This window comes from Nilaparvata lugens, chromosome 4 (genome assembly GCF_014356525.2).
Source record: "Nilaparvata lugens isolate BPH chromosome 4, ASM1435652v1, whole genome shotgun sequence".
Classification (NCBI taxonomy): Eukaryota; Metazoa; Arthropoda; class Insecta; order Hemiptera; family Delphacidae; genus Nilaparvata; species Nilaparvata lugens.
Window position 1 is genome coordinate 70610891 of NC_052507.1, and position 19524 is coordinate 70630414.

Sequence of the window (19524 nt, forward strand, 5' to 3'; positions counted from 1 at the left end):
TAAATTGAGAATTGTTAATAGGCTTTAATATCCATCTGAACAGTTCAATCAGAAAACATTGTTTAATATTATTTTATCATGGTCAATAAATTGAGGCTGTTCGGTTCACATTTTTGTTTAAATTGGATAATATTTTCCAATATAATTGTTAAGATCATTATAAGAGTGAGAAAAAGTGGCAACTGAAAATTTTAAGTGGTCTAATAAGCGAGTTATGTGTCGTCGAAGTGCTAAATCCGTTTTCTTTCTAGATCATAAACGGTTTCGACTGTATTAACAGAACTTCTCTTAAAAATTCAAAATATGTATCTTTCCAAACTAAAACATTTCAATCCCCCATATCGTTCATGAATAAAAAAGTAACATTTTTTGTAAATTCGATAACTTGTTTATTTTGGCATAAATCGCGAAAAAACGCATATTAGAACAAAGCCAATGTCATTATAAGAGTGAGAAAAAGTGGCAACTGAAAATGTTAAGTAATCTAAAAAGCGAGTTATGGGTCGTCGATGTGCTAAATCCGTTTTCTTTCCAGATCATAAACGGTTTCGACTGTATTATCAGAACTTCTCTTAAAAATTCAAAATATGTATCTTTCCAAACTAAAACATTTTATTCCCCCATATCGTTCATAAATAAAAAAGTAACATTTTTTGTAAATTCGATAACTTGTTTATTTTGGCATAAATCGCGAAAAAACGCATATTAGAACAAAGCCGATGATATACTGAATGTATTAAAAAAAAACCCAATAGAAAATTCGATCTGGAATGAAAACGGAGTTAGCAACTTCAACAACCCATAATTCTCTTATTAGACCACTTGAGTATTCCAGTTGCCACTTTTTCTCACTCTTATAATGATCATAACAATTATATTGAAAACGATTATCTAATTTAAAAGAAAAAAGTGTACCGAATAGCCTTAAGCAGTGCTGTTGGATGTTACTGTTAACTAATATCGTCTATAATACACTGAGTGCATTTTCTGATTCCTTTCATTCTCATGAATTACCGTACTCATAAAAACGGTCATAGATATAATGATATTTTTGATTTTACACATTTTCATGATATTTCCTTCTCAAGTGATTTTAATGATTCTATCCCTTTTTAAACTCTATGCTAGTCAAGTGGTTGTTCTGATTTTTCCTTATTTTGCTCTTTCTTGGCCGTGGGGGGGGGGGTTGCCCACAATTTTGGGTGGGTCGCCCACAATTTTGGGTGGGTCGCCTACATCCTTGTTGCTGTTCTCCTGCCATCATTGCTGGTTTATCTTTTTTATATTTTCTTAACTTATAACTTGTCCAGTTTTAATAATCAAAGTAATGCTTTGTTGTTGTGTTACTGATGTCTATTGTGGTTTGATTTGAATTTATGGCCTGTCCATTTACAATATCCACAGTGATACTTTCTCATTCGTTTTTGCTGGTGTATACAGAGTGTTTCAGAAGTAGTGTCGAACATTTTAGGGTATTGGCATAGCCACCTCTAATACAAGGCCCCGGCCTACGATATTGCAACGTCGCAGCGTAGGCCTAAAATCTAATACATGATTGGTAAAAAAGATCAGCTGGTATTTTTTAAATCTTTTTCACTAATCATGTGTTAGATTCTAGGCCTACACTGCGACGTTGCAATATCGTAGGCCGCGGCCTTGTGTTAGAGGTGGCTATGGTATTGGTCCTGGATGATAGGAGACTACAAATATGTCGTATTTCAAGTGTCCAAAACTCAGCGGTTATCCTTTTAGCTGCCATTTTGTTTTTTCCACTTAGGAATTTTTTTCTCAAGAACGAAATGATCTGAAATTTGGCATGAATGCTATAAACACTCGACTTTAAAAAATATAATGAAAACTTGAAGATGTAAATTTTCAAAATGGCGGCCATTTTAAACTTTTGATTGCAAATTTCACGAAAACTGTTCACTTTACAGAAAATTTACAAGAGACAAAAAAGTTAGCAAATTTTATCAAGATCAAGGATACCTCATTTATTAAGATTGGTCAAAGAATAACAGAGAATTTAGTATTTTCATATTGCATGCATGACCACTTTCCACAATTTGAACATCAATATTTAATTTTTAATTCCAATTGTATCCAAGATGAAGCTTTGAAACTCGTATGGCTCCATATGGCCATCCAGCTGATTTTACAATGTTTTTCAGATGATCTTTTTTGTTCATAATCATGCATGTTGTACGAAAATGATTAATTTCTCTGTTATTCTCTGACCAATTTTAATAAATGAGGTATCCTTAAAATCTTAATAAAATGTTCTAACTTTTTTGTCTCCTGTAACTTTTCTGTAAAGTGAATGTTTTTTGTGAAATTTGCAATCAAACATTGGCCGCCATTTTGAATATGTACATCGAAAATGTTTTTTCCTACAGTTACTCGAAAAAGTGCTCATTCCCGCATCAGTTATAGTTCGCAAAATACCTTATTCCCACATCCAGTGCGGGAATGTAGATTTGAGTGCGGCAAAGACTTTGTCGCACTCCAAATTTGCAACATAACACAAAATAGTTAACACGCTTTATAATGGTAGAGTGCGGCAAAGTAAAAGAAATGTTTGATAACAAACAGTTAATAAACAAGAAGTTTTTATAGTATTCAATATCAGTATTTTATTTCTATTCAAGTTATCATGAACGATTTTTTATGAGATGCCTATATTTTTAACTGGAAGACATTGAAAACATTTATTGGCCATTTTCATGATCAAGGAATCAAGTATTTTTATATCTATATTTACTTTTGTGGTTAGGTATGGCTCAAAATACATATCCAGACAAGTGATGTGAAAATTTCCACACTTGCTGATGACTTCTTGTAGATAAAGTATTATTATAATATTGAATCTCATATAACTTTATAATATTCATTCTATTGTCATTTAGACTGAATTTTAAATAATTCTGTTGTGGAATGGTTGCAATATTTATTATCAGCATTAAAAATACTACAGATTTGCACAAAAATTTTATTTAGTATAGGACATGTTCACCGCCTATTACTGACTTTTCACATTCTATGGTAACTGTAGAAAAAATTTAATGTGCAATACGTGCACAAAGTTTCTTTGTTGCACTCAAGAAACCATCATTCTGCACTCGCCTATGGCTCGTGCATAAACGTTTCTTTCGGTGCAGCAAAGTGGCTCTTTGGGCACTAGTTGCACAAATATATTAATTTTTTTAAGTTGAGTCTCTATAGTATAAATATTCGTGCACAATTTCAGATCAATACAACATTTTGTTCTTGAGATAAAAATATCTAAGTGAAAAAAACAAAATGACAGCTATAAGGATAACCGCTGAGTTTTGGACACTTCAAATACGTCATTTGTAGTCTCCTATCATCCAGGAACAATATCCCAAAATGCTCGACACTACTTCTGAAGCACTCTGTATATTGTGGATCTATAAAAAGCAATAATTATATATTACATATATTGTTTTTTTATTCTCCTTGGAAATCTTGAAATGTGCTGTTTTTGCTACAATATTTGCATAATAAAGCATAAACTTTGATTGTGGTTAAGGTTACTATTATTATTTGAGCTCATAATAAAGTGGTAGTTTACATAAAAATTCATTTCTGTTGCATTTGATCTAAGGAAGCAATAGACGATGGGCCAACCATAAAATTTCAAAGGGCCCTCTGTTGACCCAACAATTAAATCTACATTGACCCTAAGTTGGGAAACTGTTGGCTGGGCGGACATTTTTATTGTTGGCCAACCGTGGGTAAGCCAATGATGGGCCAACAATTTGTGCTACCGTACTAACTTGGGTCTTGTCTTGCCTCCTATTCCGTTATACCTTAAAATTAAATTCTGTTCCTTCTCATCAATGGGTTTCTGGAAATTTCTATCTCTCTCATCTTCCTCCTTATCGACTGATTTTCTCCCACTCTCACTTCCATCATCAAGTGATTGCTCTGATTCATCCTCACTTCCATTTTCTCTCTTGTTCTTGGAAAGTTGTTTTGATTCTTCCCCATCCTTGACTTTTTCCTCCTCACCAAATAGTTGGTCTGGTTTAGTCCCATTGTGATCTTTGAGTGTCTTTTTCCAGACATTCTCAACAATCCAAGGCGTGAAATAAGATACTCTTGTATAGATGGCTGGTGAATTTGCAAACCCGCAAAAAAGCCCAAATGACGTCACTCCTATGATGCAATACATGCAGAAGGGCTCATCTACCGCCACCACAAGGGGTCCTCCCGAATCTCCCTGTTAGCACAAGATTTAAAACATATTATTCACAGTTTTGATGGAAATAGACATCAATTTACAACTATTCAAATCCTATTTAGTAGAACGAGATTCAAATTAATATTCATTTCATTTTATTTATTGTATATGACACTATAATCATAATTATGATATTGGAGGAAAAACTAGGCTGAGCCTGTGCTATTTCTCTCCAAAAATTTCCATAAAATGTTAATGTTGTACAAAACTTAAGGTTATGTAATCACACACTGCTTCGTCACTTGATTTTCAGTCCAGGAATAATGATTTGAAAATTTTGAATTTTGTATCACAATAAATTAAAAACTCTAAAAATATTGCACTTTTTAAAAATTTTTGAAGGTTGATGTTATCAAATGAATCACAAAATGTATCACAATAGATTGAAAACTCTAAAAATATTGCACTTTTTTGAAAAAATTGAATCAAAATACCAATTTGCTATCAAATTCCATAAATACTTCCACTAATAAAAAAATATTGGCTACAGGAAAATAGCTTGAAGGTAAATCGAAAGGCGCAACTGTACAAAAGTATTTCTCAAAGCTTAGATGAGCTTCAGAAGATCTACTCTGCTCTGTTCATAGAATTTTTTGTTTGCTATTTTTCCTATTCTTTATATTTTCTGAATATTCAAAGCATATTAACAGAAATCTAGATTGATTAATTATTATTATCGACTACTTTTTATTCAATTTAATAGTAAGTGTACGGTAATATTCATTGATGTATTACAAATATTCAAATATTTTTGAAATTAATACAGGTTGGGAAAATGTAGACATTGCGGTATGCCGACCGTTTTACGTGTACTGTAATGTTCACGTATGCTAATAGTCCACGTTTTGGGGTTGACCAGGAAGTCAACGAAAAAATCAACTACATTTTCTGTGTTCTCTGAACATATATTAATAGGTTGCACCAAACAAGTTCATTCATCTGGAATCGGTAGCTAATTATAACTATTAAAAATTGTACTTATCCAGGATAAGACTTTCTTACTTTTGTTGCTTGACGCAACCATCGAGAAAAGATACAGTGGCTTAAGGAATAGTTATTCGTGCAACTAGTGCGCTAAGTGACAGTTTTCTGCACCGAAAGAAACGTTTATGCACGAGCCGTAGGCGAGGGCGGAATGGTTTCTTGAGTGCAGCAGAGGAACTTTGCGCACGTATTTCACATTAAAGTTTTCCTACAGTTACCATTGAATATGAATAGTGGTTGGTTATGGGTAAAATGATGACCGACGAAATCCATCAAATGTTTGTCTGTATAATTTTGTTATTAATAACAACTTTAATTTATTTTAAACTTGATAATCCAATTGAAAATTGATAATCGATAATAATTCATTCGAATCAAAAATTAAATTAATCCAATTCATTTGGAAATTTGAATAATTTTGAGTAAATCTTAATTTTTATAAATAATTTTTCAACCAATCAATTTATGAATGAAAAAAATATTATTTGAAATAATGAATGATTAATTATATTCAAAATGTATGATTTAATGAGTTCTCAATTTTATTTATTTGAAAATCAGAAAAAAATTTAGATAGAACAAAATACACACCAAGAATGTCAACAGCTGATTGGGATGGCTGCAAGATAATACGCAAAGTATTAAGAGTACGCAAAGTGATAGGTACTTTGCGCACTAGAGCGGAAAAGTGATTCTTTGCGTTCTGTAATCAGAGCAGGAATGGTCACTTTTCAAGGTAACTGTAGGAAAAAATAATGGAATGGTAGAGAAAAATAACATAGCCTATATAGGATTTTTTCATGAGCTTCCTATTTTTCCAAAAGATGCTATCCTTTCTCTATGATGCAACTCAAAAAAGTAAGAGTCAATCTTATTAAAAGTATCAACTATTTCACTCTAACGAAAATAGCTATATCAGATCTGGTAAGTCTAAACAAAGACTGATATTAGAGTTAGAGGTTGATTGAAGGTACCATGTATTAAATGTAGACGTGTATATGAAGTAGAGGAAGCCAGCTATATAACTTCGGATGACACATTATTTTGGGAAGCCAGTATAACCCACTATGACTATATAGTGAGGTGCACGTTATAATGGCAGTGTTTGTTTAAGGATGGTACTGCTGCTTTCCGTGTCTATCATTAAACAAAGCTGATAGCGCTATCTCTTTTCCTTTGCTCTGTTGCCAGATCGAATTTAACAATGTAGAATTAATAATTAACAAAATATTTCATCTTAATAAATTATGAAAATTCATTATTAAATTATTGAAAAATATTATTTCTTGCTTGATAAAATATAATTGATTATTTTAAACGAGAATGAACAGTTAATATCACATAAATAAACTTGTATCAACTACCGTCTATAGAAGGCATTGACAAGACGGAGGATCGGCAACGTTGTTTTGTCATCTTTCTTCACTGTCATTATAACGTGGACCTCACTATAATTGTGACGCGTGTCCCAATATGTTAGTGATCCCAATATGTAGTCCTATATGAAGCATATTATAGTGCCCCAATAAGTGGCCTATTAATTGCTGCAAAAATGGTTCCCTATCTATATAAAAAATAATTAATCTATCGAAATGTATAGAGTATGTAGTAGGTAGGCTATAAGTTGGTTGAGGTAACTACAGTATCTTTATCATTCATAATGGAAATTAGCAAAATCAACAGTTTTCCACTAAACTTACAATGGGAATTGGAAAAATTAACAGTTTTTTCACCCACCTGACACGTATCTTTGCCACCTTTAAGAACACCGGCGCAAAGCACCGAGTCGTGAACGCCGACCGGAAACTGTCTTTTGCTGTATGAATAGGTTTTCTGACAGACATCCAGAGGATTTATATCGATGCTGACCTTCATCAGCTCGTTGGTTCCTTTGTCTGAAGCTAGAAAAATATCGAATATGATGAATGAAGCCAAGGTTTCTTTGAATATCGATACTTTTAGAGCAAAAATCCAAAAATCACTTCGCTTATATGGGCTACTTGATTCGAATAAAAGCAGGGTACCCTTCCAATAAAAGAGGGTACTGAGAGTTTTTATATTAATGAATTTCAAAGTTTTTTATGAAAGGGTGCTGAATGTTTTTATTTTAGAGCAAACTATTCGTAAATAAGCCACTGCATGGTCACAACATTTGTGAAGACATATTGAGTTATTGAAATCGAAATAACAGGTTTTGAAAATTTTGTGAACAATTGAATAAAGTTATAATGTGGCCAAAAAAAGTATCAATCAACAAGAAGATTTCGTATTCCATCTCACTGTAAGTTATATATCGTTATTAGAATGATTTGTCATATAATACATAATCAACATAATAATGTAGGTACGGTACCTACTTTTATAGTTATGATAAATATGGGCGCATTTTTGTATTTTATTGATGGTCTGTCATTGAAGAATTTTTTTGGAACACTGTAAATAATTCACATTGATAGAAACTAAATATTCACATATAATTGAATATACTTGAGAAATATTCACATATAGGTACTTGAGAAATTATGTTTAGGGTACTTAGGGCCTCGAACATGCGAAAATTGTAAAATTTTGATTCATTGTTTCATGGTACGTATGTGATTCATTAATCAAGGTTATTCAATGTCATCACACAAAAATAAGAATAAGTTTTATTACTTCTCTCAAGTCTCAACCAATACCGTATTGATATTGCTCATGCGATTAATATATAGGCTAACCGCTATAGCTTCTTACAAAAGTTAATATAAAATCAATATGTAATAGTTTTTGTTTTCAAGTGGTAGCTAGATGTTCATAATATTACGGTTAACATTATAATCCTATAATTATAAAAACTACAATAAATTACAGGTTGATTTTGATCCGATTTTTCTTTTCTTGGAAACAATCGAGAATTTTATAGACAAATATACAATTATTGTAACTGTTCACAAGCGAAAAAGTTTTTATTTACGGTAGGCCTACCTATTTAATGTTCAACTACAACACAAATATTCCACTGAAATGTTGTTTTATAGGCCTACTATAACTACAACATATCAAATCAAATTTCAAGTACCAATTTCAAGTACCAAGTAACAATTTCAAGTACGGTATTTCAATCTAAATATTCTCTTGAAGCATATTTTATACAGAGTGTTTCAGAAGTGGTGTCGAACAATTTAGAGTATTGTTTGAATTGTTTATTTCATTTTTGAAAGTTGAGTCTTTAAAGGATAAGTATTCATGCCAAATTTCAGATCAATACAACATTTCGTTCTTGAGATAAAAAATCCTAAGTGAAAAAAAACCGCTGAGTTTTGGACACTTCAAATACAACATTTGTAGTCTCCTATCATCCAGGAACAATACCCTAAAATGTTCGACACTACTAACTTCTGAAACACTCTGTATATTGATATGGAAAGTGTCCACCGTATATTATATAAGAATATACCTATTTTGATCAATAAAGGAACTTATAAATAATATTTAAGCTAAATTTCATGAATCACTTACTATATTCCAATTTTCCAAATCCAGTGGCAATAGCAGTATCTGTGTTGACAGTATCATTCATGTTCAAGCAAGCTGGGCGGACGTAGGGCGTCAAAGTCACTGGTTTATCAAGTTCCAAAAGCATAATGTCGTACATGAATGAAGGTAACTTGTACTTTGGGTGTACCAACTTTTTGTAATTTGAAATATTTGCTCATTTGGTGACTTCTCCTTCAATTTGACATTTCCAAGACGTGCCCATCTCACAAAACCTCTGAAACATATATTTTTTATGAACTTTGCGTGAATTTGAAATATTTGCTCATTTGGTGACTTCTCATTCAATTTGACATTTCCAAGACGTGCCCATCTCGCAAAGCCTCTGAAACATGATCATATATTATGTTTATGAACTTGCGTGAATAAATATGAGCAGCACATTTCTAAGTCAAACAGTAGGTACTCTCTTTCACTATTAGGGTTCTCTCATTTCACTGCTTTTCAATAATGGGAGACCCATTAATTAAAACCAACGTGTAAGCGTGATTTTTTTCTCGATATACCTTCATTTTTTTGACTAACTATTTTTTATACCAACTATTTTTTTCTCGGCATTTCTTCAGAAGAAAGACCAGAGAAAACAGCTCCAATGCTTTTGGTACGGGGACGTAGGTTAATTTACATTAATGTGAGTTACATTTAATCATAATCGATTCACTATAAGAAGTATATGATGTTATTCTTTAGAGGGTGTACTTTAGTTCAATGCATTCCATCTCATCCTAATTTAATTTCTTTCTAACATTCCAAATATCCATTCACTTTTTGACAAAAATGATTGATAATTTTCAGATTTGATCAAACATTAATCTCATTCTAATTATTACAGATACTATACAAACAGTAATTTTTACAGTAACTGTAATTCTGATGACTCTACTGATGAATAAGTGAACAGTCTAAAGTAGTTTGAGAACTTCACTATACTGTAAATATTCAATTTCTGTGCCAAAATTTATTTTTTTTTTTTTTGAAATTATAACATTATAACTTTTCCAAGATAAAATTTTATTAGAGTGCTGGATTAACGTTGTGATTTTCTCACGGTATCGGAGTAGTTTCATGATGTCATTCCGCACATTTCGTAATTAAATTCTGATATTTCCTCTATTGTTTTCAAACGTTTTCCTAGAGTACTTAGAATTGTTGTAAACGCAAAATCATCATAAAAAATCAGTTGAACGTCCATTCTTTTGCTGAGTCTGCTACTTTGATCGATGGAATTTTCCTGTTTTCTGTCTTTGTTAGTTGTATTCCTTTGTCGTTCTATTGAGGGAAATTATTGTCGTCCCCACCCCACGTCCTTTGTAATTTGGTATTTTTTAATGCGTAATAGTACCAGCCCTGATACCTATTTTTGAGCCTGGTTCGGTCGACTTGGAGACCGGAACGAGAGACGAGAGACCGATTTTAGATTCTGTAGAGTACAGACATGTTTTCTGAGCTTAATTATTTATTGGCCTGATTGAATAATGTCTTTTCCAGACAGTTTTTTATTCTCTCCTGGAGACTAAAATTATATTATTGGGAATCATTTATCCCATCAGTTTTGAAATCGCTAATCCTTTTATTAAATTATTAATGGCATAGTTATTTCCATTCAGAGCGGTTGACTGCTGCACTTTATTATTATTGTAGGCTATGGATTAGTGACAGTTGAAAACCCATTTAAGGGTGAGTAATGAATATTTTATAGTATTGTTGTATTGTCTTTATTTTAATAATTTTGATATTACAGGGAACAACCCCTGATTTAACAATTATTCAATTTACCTAATTTAATTAATTTTTCACTCAATTTTGTAGTTTTACATCTGAGATGTATGACGATATCCTAATGTACAAGAAAGCTATACTAAATGGAGTATATTCCTATTTTTTATTGATACAGTCATTTATATCTCTGGAATTTTGTAATTGTGAGTAAAGTTTGGAATACTCACTGGTTTTACATTAACTGTTCATCATTCTTTTAACTAGTAATTTCTTTTCATAATACCATTCATTATAGATTTCAAATTCTACAATATATTCCTCTAATTTTATATTCAATGTAAATTGTATGTATTGTATTCATTAGATGATTTCTTGAGAAATCATTCATTGAATGCAATATTTAGTATGTTATTTATTCTAGCATTACTAAGTAGTTGTGACTTGCGTTGCAGGTTTTTTTTTGTGTGTGTGTATTCTTGAATACTCATTCGAGGATCGTACTGTAAATATGCCTTGCTGTCAAACGAGGGCTTACGAATTCGCCGACCGAGATGGCCGGTGATATCAGACATCTGACATTGCCGTGCGGGGCTGAAAGACGATCTTCGATCTGACGCCACTAGCCCGATGCCTGGAGGCCATCACCCTTCATCCTCACCCATCACCCTTTGGACACCGGACTCGAGGACGACAGATCTTAGATAAGTACTTGATACCCCCCACTACAATATCAGATGTGCCCCCGTAAATTTGGTCTCTTAAAGACATGAGTATTTGGTCTCTCAAAGACATGTTGTGTTGGTCTCTTAAAGACAGATTGATTATTTGATTATTCATGTAAAGATGTATTTTATAATATTTCTATATTATTTTCATTATTATAAGAACAGTCAGTCAACCGCATATCTATGTTTTTAATTCCAAGACCCTCAAACCACTAGAATTAGGATCACATTATTTATCAGATGAAAATCTGCAGATCTCAGGGTCTAGCACAATTTCAACAACTAAGCCTTCTCCGACAAAATCATTTGTCACCAGGAGATCGGCTTATTTCTTATAGTCACTTTCAAATTAAAAAAAAACAAAACAAAAATAATAAATTCATTTTGATATAATTTCTTTCAACAATCTATTATTATACTTACTGATCACTTTTTAACTTTACTATACCTTGAATATTCAATTTCTTAATAGTAATTTCAAATAGATAAAAACAAAAATGATAAATTCATTTGATATAATTTCTTTCAACAATCTATTGTTATACTACTTACTGATCACTTTTTTACTTTACTATAGGCCACTGTAAATTAATATTCAATTTCTTATAGTAACTTTCAAATAAAAAAAAACAAAAATGATAAATTCGTTTTGATATAATTTCTTTCAACAATCTATTGTCATACTTACTGATCACTTTTCAAACAATGAGCAGCAGAAAGAAGAAATTTATCACTTATAAGTGCTGCACCGCAAATCCATACGGCAGTTTCAAAAGTTTTCCCATATCCGAGAACAGCCTTTAACAAACAGAAATATATCATAATTATTGTGTAAAGATATGCCATGATTTGAAACATGAACGAATTATTGGGATTTGGAGCTCAGCAAGTTTTATTTTAGATGTGAAGAGTACTGTACCGCGGTAGTCTTATATAATATAATGAATTCGGTTGGTTTAAAATTAAAAAAAATCAATGAATGAATTCATTTTCCACAACATTAGGAATTACAATAGTAGGCTATTCATATTTCATGAATCTTACAAGTAGTATAGTAGACTATGAAAATAATATCATATGTAAGGTGATATTTTATTTTCTACAGCATTAATGACTGGGTATTATCAGAGAGGACTTAGTACCTATCAGAGAGGATCTGAGACTTATCCAGAGACTCATCAGAGACTTAGTAATAATCAGATAGGACGTAGTAAGAAGACTTATTACTTATTTTATCTGTGGTATTTATACATTTCAAATGTCAGGGCTACCTTTTTCCAGTTCAATCCTAGATAGTCCAGTTGATGATATGTTAACCGGGAATTGATTATAAAATTCAGAAATATTACCTATTATTTTTCATTGGTTCTTATTCAATTCAATTCAAAATTTATTTATTTTGCACATCAATACAAAAATTATGACAAAAAATAATTGTTTGTCTACATAATTCACCTTATGTATAATTAAAAAAATAACTTAATTTGATAAATACCGTACGATAAAATAATCACATCAATACAAAAATTATGACAAAAAATAATTGTTTGTCTACATAATTCACCTTATGTATAATTAAAAAAATAACTTAATTTGATAAATACCGTACGATAAAATAACCATAAACCAAAAAATAATAGAAAAGTGCAAAATAAAATGCGCACTCCTAGGCATAAGCCCGAGTGAGGTGTACTACCCAAAATGAATATTATTTTAAATGGTACTCAGAGGTTTAGGACCGCCCGCCCTAACAAATTTACCAGAATTTTATCGGATAACAATGAAAAAGTTATACCTACATAATACGTTACGGACTAACAAACTATTTAAACAAATGTGACACTAGAATACGGTAATATATTTTAGATGGACAGTACAAAAAGACTTAAAGTTAGCTATCCCACAAATTTCAAGAATGCTTCACAGTCACTGAGTGTAAAAAGATAAACTTTTAAGCTTTTTAGAAACAAAGAAAGCGGTTGCAATCTTTTCAATTTAGGTGAGATCAAATTGTACAATCTTGGAGCATTGAAAGAGTAAGAATGTTAAGACAAGTCATGTTATTACATAATAATTCTAACACTAAGTAGTTCAACCTAGTTTAGGTTTGAAAGGAATTCTTGTACACTATAAAAAGCTTTATCAACTAAATATTTTTCATTTGTTTTTTGAAAATCTTCAAATCATCATTACTTTTCAAGATTTGAGGTAGCTTGTTATAAAATTTCCTACCAATATAATCTGGTTTTTGTTCAAATAACCTACTATTGTGACCCATTATATGATAATCTGCTCTGTTTCGCGTATTATACTCATGAACATCTGAATTCTGGATCACACCACTCGTTTTCACATGCATTACAACTTCATATACATACAAAGATGGCACAGTTAATAGACCAAGCTTTTTAAATAAAGGCCTACAAGAGTCTAACCTATTCACTTTCTCTATACATCTGAGTGCCTTCTTTTGAATCTTAAACACTCTGTCCATATTTTGTTGAGATGAATTACCCCATACTAAAATAGCATACCTAATATGAGATAGTATAAGTCCATGGTAAGCAGTTAACAGTAGTTTTTTATCATTCAGCCTAGCAAGCTGCCGCAGGACAAATACCCCAGATGATATCTTATTACATATCCTCTCAATGTAAGGATGCCATGTTAATTTCCTGTCCAATAAAATTCCCAAGAATGCTACTTTCTCTTCTTGGTCTAATTCATTTTCCTCTACAAACACATTTATTTCTCTATCCTCTACTGAATTATATTTACTTTTGAATTGTAGGAATTGACATTTCTTACTATTTATTGTTAATTGCCTTTGCTTCAAGAATTGGACAATTGACTGTACTCCAGTAAAAGCATTTATTTCTAGACTATCTAATAAATAATTGTTAAAGATAAGCGATGTGTCATCAGCAAACAACAGAGCTCTGTGATCTTTTAACTCTTTTGGTAATTGGTTCACATACAACAGAAACAGTAAGGGACCCAGAATTGAGCCTTGAGGTACTCCAGCCTGGACCTCCAGTTTTTGAGATTTAATTTTTACTATTTCATTCCCATCCACCTTGGTAAGCTCAACACACTGGTTTCTACCTATGAGATATGATTCAAACCATTTTAGTTCTATACCATTCACACCTACAGTTTTTAGTATTTCCAATAATATTCTATGGTTCACACAATCAAAAGCTTTGGATAAATCAAGAAATATTGCGGCTGCCTTCTCACCTGAATCTATTATATCTATTAGTCTTTCAACAAGGGATACTATTGCAGTCTTAGTAGATTTCCCTTTCTGGAACCCATGCTGTTCATCACATATGAAATTAATTTCTTCCAGGTGCATCAATAGCCTATTTAAAACTACTCTTTCAAAAATTTTACTTATTACATTTAGAATACTAATGGGTCTATAATTTTCAACTCTTTCAGAATCACCGCTCTTGAAAATTGGCAAAATTTTTCCTTGTTTCAGATCATCAGGGAAAATACCCTGCTCTAGTGAAGTATTAAGGAGATGCAATAAAGGGTCCAGTAATTCATTTTCACATTCTTTTAAAATTTTGCTTGAGACCCCATCCAATCCTACTGTTTTTTTGTTATTCAAATTTTTTATTATTCTTGACAACTCATCTCTTGATAATGGATGAAATTTAAATACCTTTTCAATTGGCTCAGCATTTAATGTAGTTGTATTATAAGTATTAGTGTTCAGTGACTTTTGGAGATTATATGCAACCTGTTGATAATATTTATTGAAAAAGTTACAAATGTCTATACTATCATCCATATAATTTCCATGTTCATCGATTATCCTAGGGACATTAGTAACTGTATCTTTTTGAGCTGCTCTCCTATTTCTATTAATTACCTCCCAAACAGCAGAGTTAAAATTGGTACTAGTTGTTAATATTTCAGCTGTTTTCTTACACTTAGCTTTCCTCACTTCTTTTGCATAGTTTTTCTTTAGACATTTGTATTTGACCTCACTCGGAACATCCCTCACTAATTTAAATTCCTCATAAGCTTCCCTAACAATATTTCTTTGAGTAAGAATATCTTCAGTTATCCATTCATCTACTTTGTTTAATTTACTTTTTACTTTGACTTTTTTTATCGGACAGCATACACTAATGTGAAATCTTAGAGTATCAATGAATTGCTTATATTTGTAATTTAGGTTACAACTGTTATAAACACTACTCCAATTTTCTTGAAGCAGTTCCTGCTTCAAACAATTTATATTTCCTAGCTCATATTGCTGAATTTCTTTCACAAAAGTTTTTTTTCTGCTTGGATTCTGGCCCTGCAACTTAACATCTAAAATTTGATAGTTATGATCTGATAGATCTGAGCTACCTAACCTGACATTACAACCTTCTATATTTGTGAGGATATTATCAATAATTGTCTGTGAAGTTCGAGTTACTCTTGTATATTCGTGGACCTTAATTTCTAAATTATTCATATTAATAATATCTCTAATATCCTCTGTCATTTTATCCTGCCTGGCAAAATCGGTATTGAAATCTCCTACTACTATAACATTTGTGAAACGAGCGGTTGTAATTTCCAAAAGTGTATGGAGCAGCTCACAAAATTTTTGCCAGTCTCCATTTGGTGACCTATAGATACCTAACACTATACAGAAAAGAGACAATAATTATTTTGTAAATTTTTCATGTTATGTAAACTTATGGGACAATAAAAGACGTTTCAAAATCAAAATATTAATCACTTCTGAACAATTAATTACGCTGCTGTATATCCATACTTTTTCACTGTTAAAATTAAACTTGAATGTTAAAAAACACTTTTTAAGTGAAAATGCACTTACTTTTGTAGTGACGATGGTTTCGACCTGTTGTTGGTCATCATCAGACTACAGTCTGGGGACTGTAGAAGCTAATGGCTTTTATTTATATAAATACCTGATTGCTATATGTCGTAATTGATTAAACTTGAATTGAAAAAAAAACACTTATGGAGTGAAAATGCACCTAGTCTAAGGACTACAATCTGTGGATGACCAACAACAGGTCGAAACGATCGTCACTACCAATGTAAGTGCATTTTCACTCCATAAATGTTTTTTTAAATTCAAGTTTAATTAATTTCGACATATAGCAGTCAGGTATTTATATAAATAGAAGCCATTAGCTTCTACTCACATTAGTGTATTAGTACCGTATGTGCTTATACACACTAATGTAAGTAGAAGCTGATAGCTTTTATTTATATAAATACCTGACTGCTATGTCGTAATTAATTGTTCAAAAGTGATCATTTAACAAGCAGTTCGTAATGGAATCAAACATTGAAGAGTCAAAATATTAGTACAAACATAATATATATTATTAAAGCAATATAATATTACTCACCATTACTGGTGGTGATTTTCGAATTATTTTTTGAATATTTCATAAATCTTGAGCTAGATTTGAATTGAAAGTTGGATTTACCAAGATATTCTATCAAATCTATTATCGTCTATAGCTTCATATTATTCAGCATCCACTATAAGGAATGGAGCACCTCTATAGTTTCAAACTTTTTTCTAATCTTTAATGATCAGCAATCGTCTCTGCATTTGATTCAATATTACTTTTTAGACTGAAGACTGAGCCCTATATCATTTTTATGATACCGTATAAGAAGAAATTTGCATAAGTCGAAAAATAAGAATTGATATTTTCACATAGAATAATGGCTACCGGTACATATTGTAAGCTAAGTGTGTACCTTAAATGTATACATGTAAATGTATTTGAAACTATATTATTAACATTGGTAACTTCTTTGTCTGTAATCAGCAGTGTGTATTGTTACTTACATCATTTCTGATATATATGATAATGTTTTTATTTCTGAAATAATGATTGATATAGTTTTATTCATGTAATAGAACTATTTCCCATTTGAACTGAAAAATATTACCGTATTTGAAAATAGATGCTAAAACTTTCTATTTCAACTGCAGCCTATAATGGAATATATTAGAAAAATATGATTATTTCTCTTTCTAATATATAAATGTATTTGAAACTATAGGCTATTATTAACATTGGTAACTTCTTTGTCTGTAATCAGCAGTTTGTATTGTAACTTACATCATTTCTGAAATATATATTAATGTTTTTTTTTATTTCTGAAATAATGATTGTACCCTACAGTTTTATTCATATAATAGGCGTGTGATTTGATGAAATGGCTGATGAAATTCTTTAAATCATTTAATATCCTACTCAGCAACTATTGCTACTTTTAAATGAGGTCCTATTCAAGTGTGTTTTACTAAAATCGAATTTATTTTTGGCGATGAATAGATTCCACAGCGACAAACATCAAAATCTTACCGGTATTTGAAAAATTCTTATGGAAAATATGAAAAATGATATTTACATACTTAGTGCAGGAATTTCAGGCTCTGGGCAGCATACATGTTCTGGTTTACTGCAATTCGAGTTATCCAATTTGTTTTCATTGAAACAATTGAAATCAGGACGACATCTTCCAATGCCTTGACTAGTCGAGCACCACTCTACAATGAAAATTATTATTGTTAATAAGAATAGACAATATTTGTGGGAAAGTGATAGGCCTAATTCCCAGTTCCACTCTGATCAATATGGGTATTACATTATATATGCTAGCAGCAGGTTAAAGAAACTTTCCCATTTGAACTGAAAAAATTTACCGTATTTGAAAATAGATGCTAAAACTTTCTATTTCAACTGCAGCCTATAATGGAATATATTAAAAAAAGATTATTATTTCTCTTTCTAATATATAAATGTATTTGAAACTATATTATAGTTATTTTTTCCATTCAACACTGGGAATGTATTACCCTATTTGAAAGTTACGGTAGAATGTGGAATGTAATAGATAAATAAGCAGAATGGATCTAATGCTCTAAATTAGAGCTTCTGAATATTTCAACATCAATCAATGTATGACAAATATATGTAATTAAATCACATATACTTGATGAAAGTTTTGCCTTATAGTGTGGAATTTAAAAAAAATTGTTTTAATTACTCAGTGAAACCCTAATGAAATGCAATTGTAAAACATTCGTGAATTAATAATTAGACCTAGGCTATCCTATCAAACTAAAAGCTGATGTTCATGTAAGTATGATATTAACCTATAGAGAATAGTCAACCTATTTGGATTGTGTCTACATATTCTCAAAATTATTCATATTTAGATTCATTTCAATCCAAGAAGTCACTTTTTGCATCATTTCATAAGAATATAACATTTAAGGATATAAATTCAAATATTTCTCAGGAAACTGGGATAAATTTGTTATGCTAATCATCTATTATCCAATTTTCCATTACGTATACTAATCAATTTGAGGCTTCACAATAATTATTGAGCTATAGCATAGCCACCTTTGATACCTGTATTAGAGATGGCTATGGCTATAGGCTGGAGATAGTCGCATTATAATATTATATATTTTTTGATCCTATGATATAAAGTACTTGGATTTGTAATAAAATACCTAAAGGGTACTATGATGTTATTTTATAAATAAAAAAGTATCCTTGGGTACATACATTTTAATAAAATACCTATATTCATTATTACCGCTTTTGAAAAACATGAAATATGATAATAAAATAAAAGGCCGGCTACTGCCCAATATTAATTGATTATTGAGAATTACACTCTCTTACTAGTGTTGGCTATGAATTTATAATACTATTTTTTTAGACAAAAGGTTTTTTACACGAAATATAAATCTAATTTCCAATCTTGAAATAACATGCAATTGTAGATAACAGGCAATGATTCTTATGGGATCTCATGAATGAACATATTCATTTATATTTTCAATAAAAGCATACCAGCCCCTCGATTAACAAAATCTAATAATTCTGTTACTAACAATAAAATCAATCTTTAAATCAACAATCAATTATTTATCGAGTCATCCGAAAACAATTCCACAGTATAAATAGATTTACTATTGCTGCAATATTAACTTGAGAAATGATTCACCTGTTTCCAATTGAAAGCACATTATTGGCATTAAGTATATTGAAGCTATCAGAAAACTAATAAATCTAGAACACATTCTTTTCTAATAATGTTCAAAATACACTATTTCAACTTATTGAAACACTTGACACGTCTTAGAGAAGAGAGACTTATAATATATTACTTGAAACAGGATTTCTCACTTGATGAGTCAATGTCATAAAACTTGAAATTTCATTGCGATCAAAGTTTCGTATGTTTTTGAATTTTAATGGGTATTAGATGTTTATG

The 19524-nt window shown here is 31.1% G+C and overlaps 1 protein-coding gene across 1 annotated transcript; it reads right to left on the bottom strand.

Annotated features, from left to right (window-relative positions):
- Positions 1-2058: 2058 nt before the first annotated feature.
- On the bottom strand, positions 2059-19405 carry LOC111060927 (serine protease snake). Its single transcript, XM_039427089.1, is given in 7 exon segments — positions 2059-4243; positions 6986-7149; positions 8747-8923; positions 8926-8999; positions 11915-12024; positions 17640-17779; positions 19255-19405. Coding segments are annotated over 7 exon segments (1200 nt in total). The 5' UTR covers positions 19331-19405; the 3' UTR covers positions 2059-3784.
- Between the last annotated feature and the right edge of the window lie 119 nt (positions 19406-19524).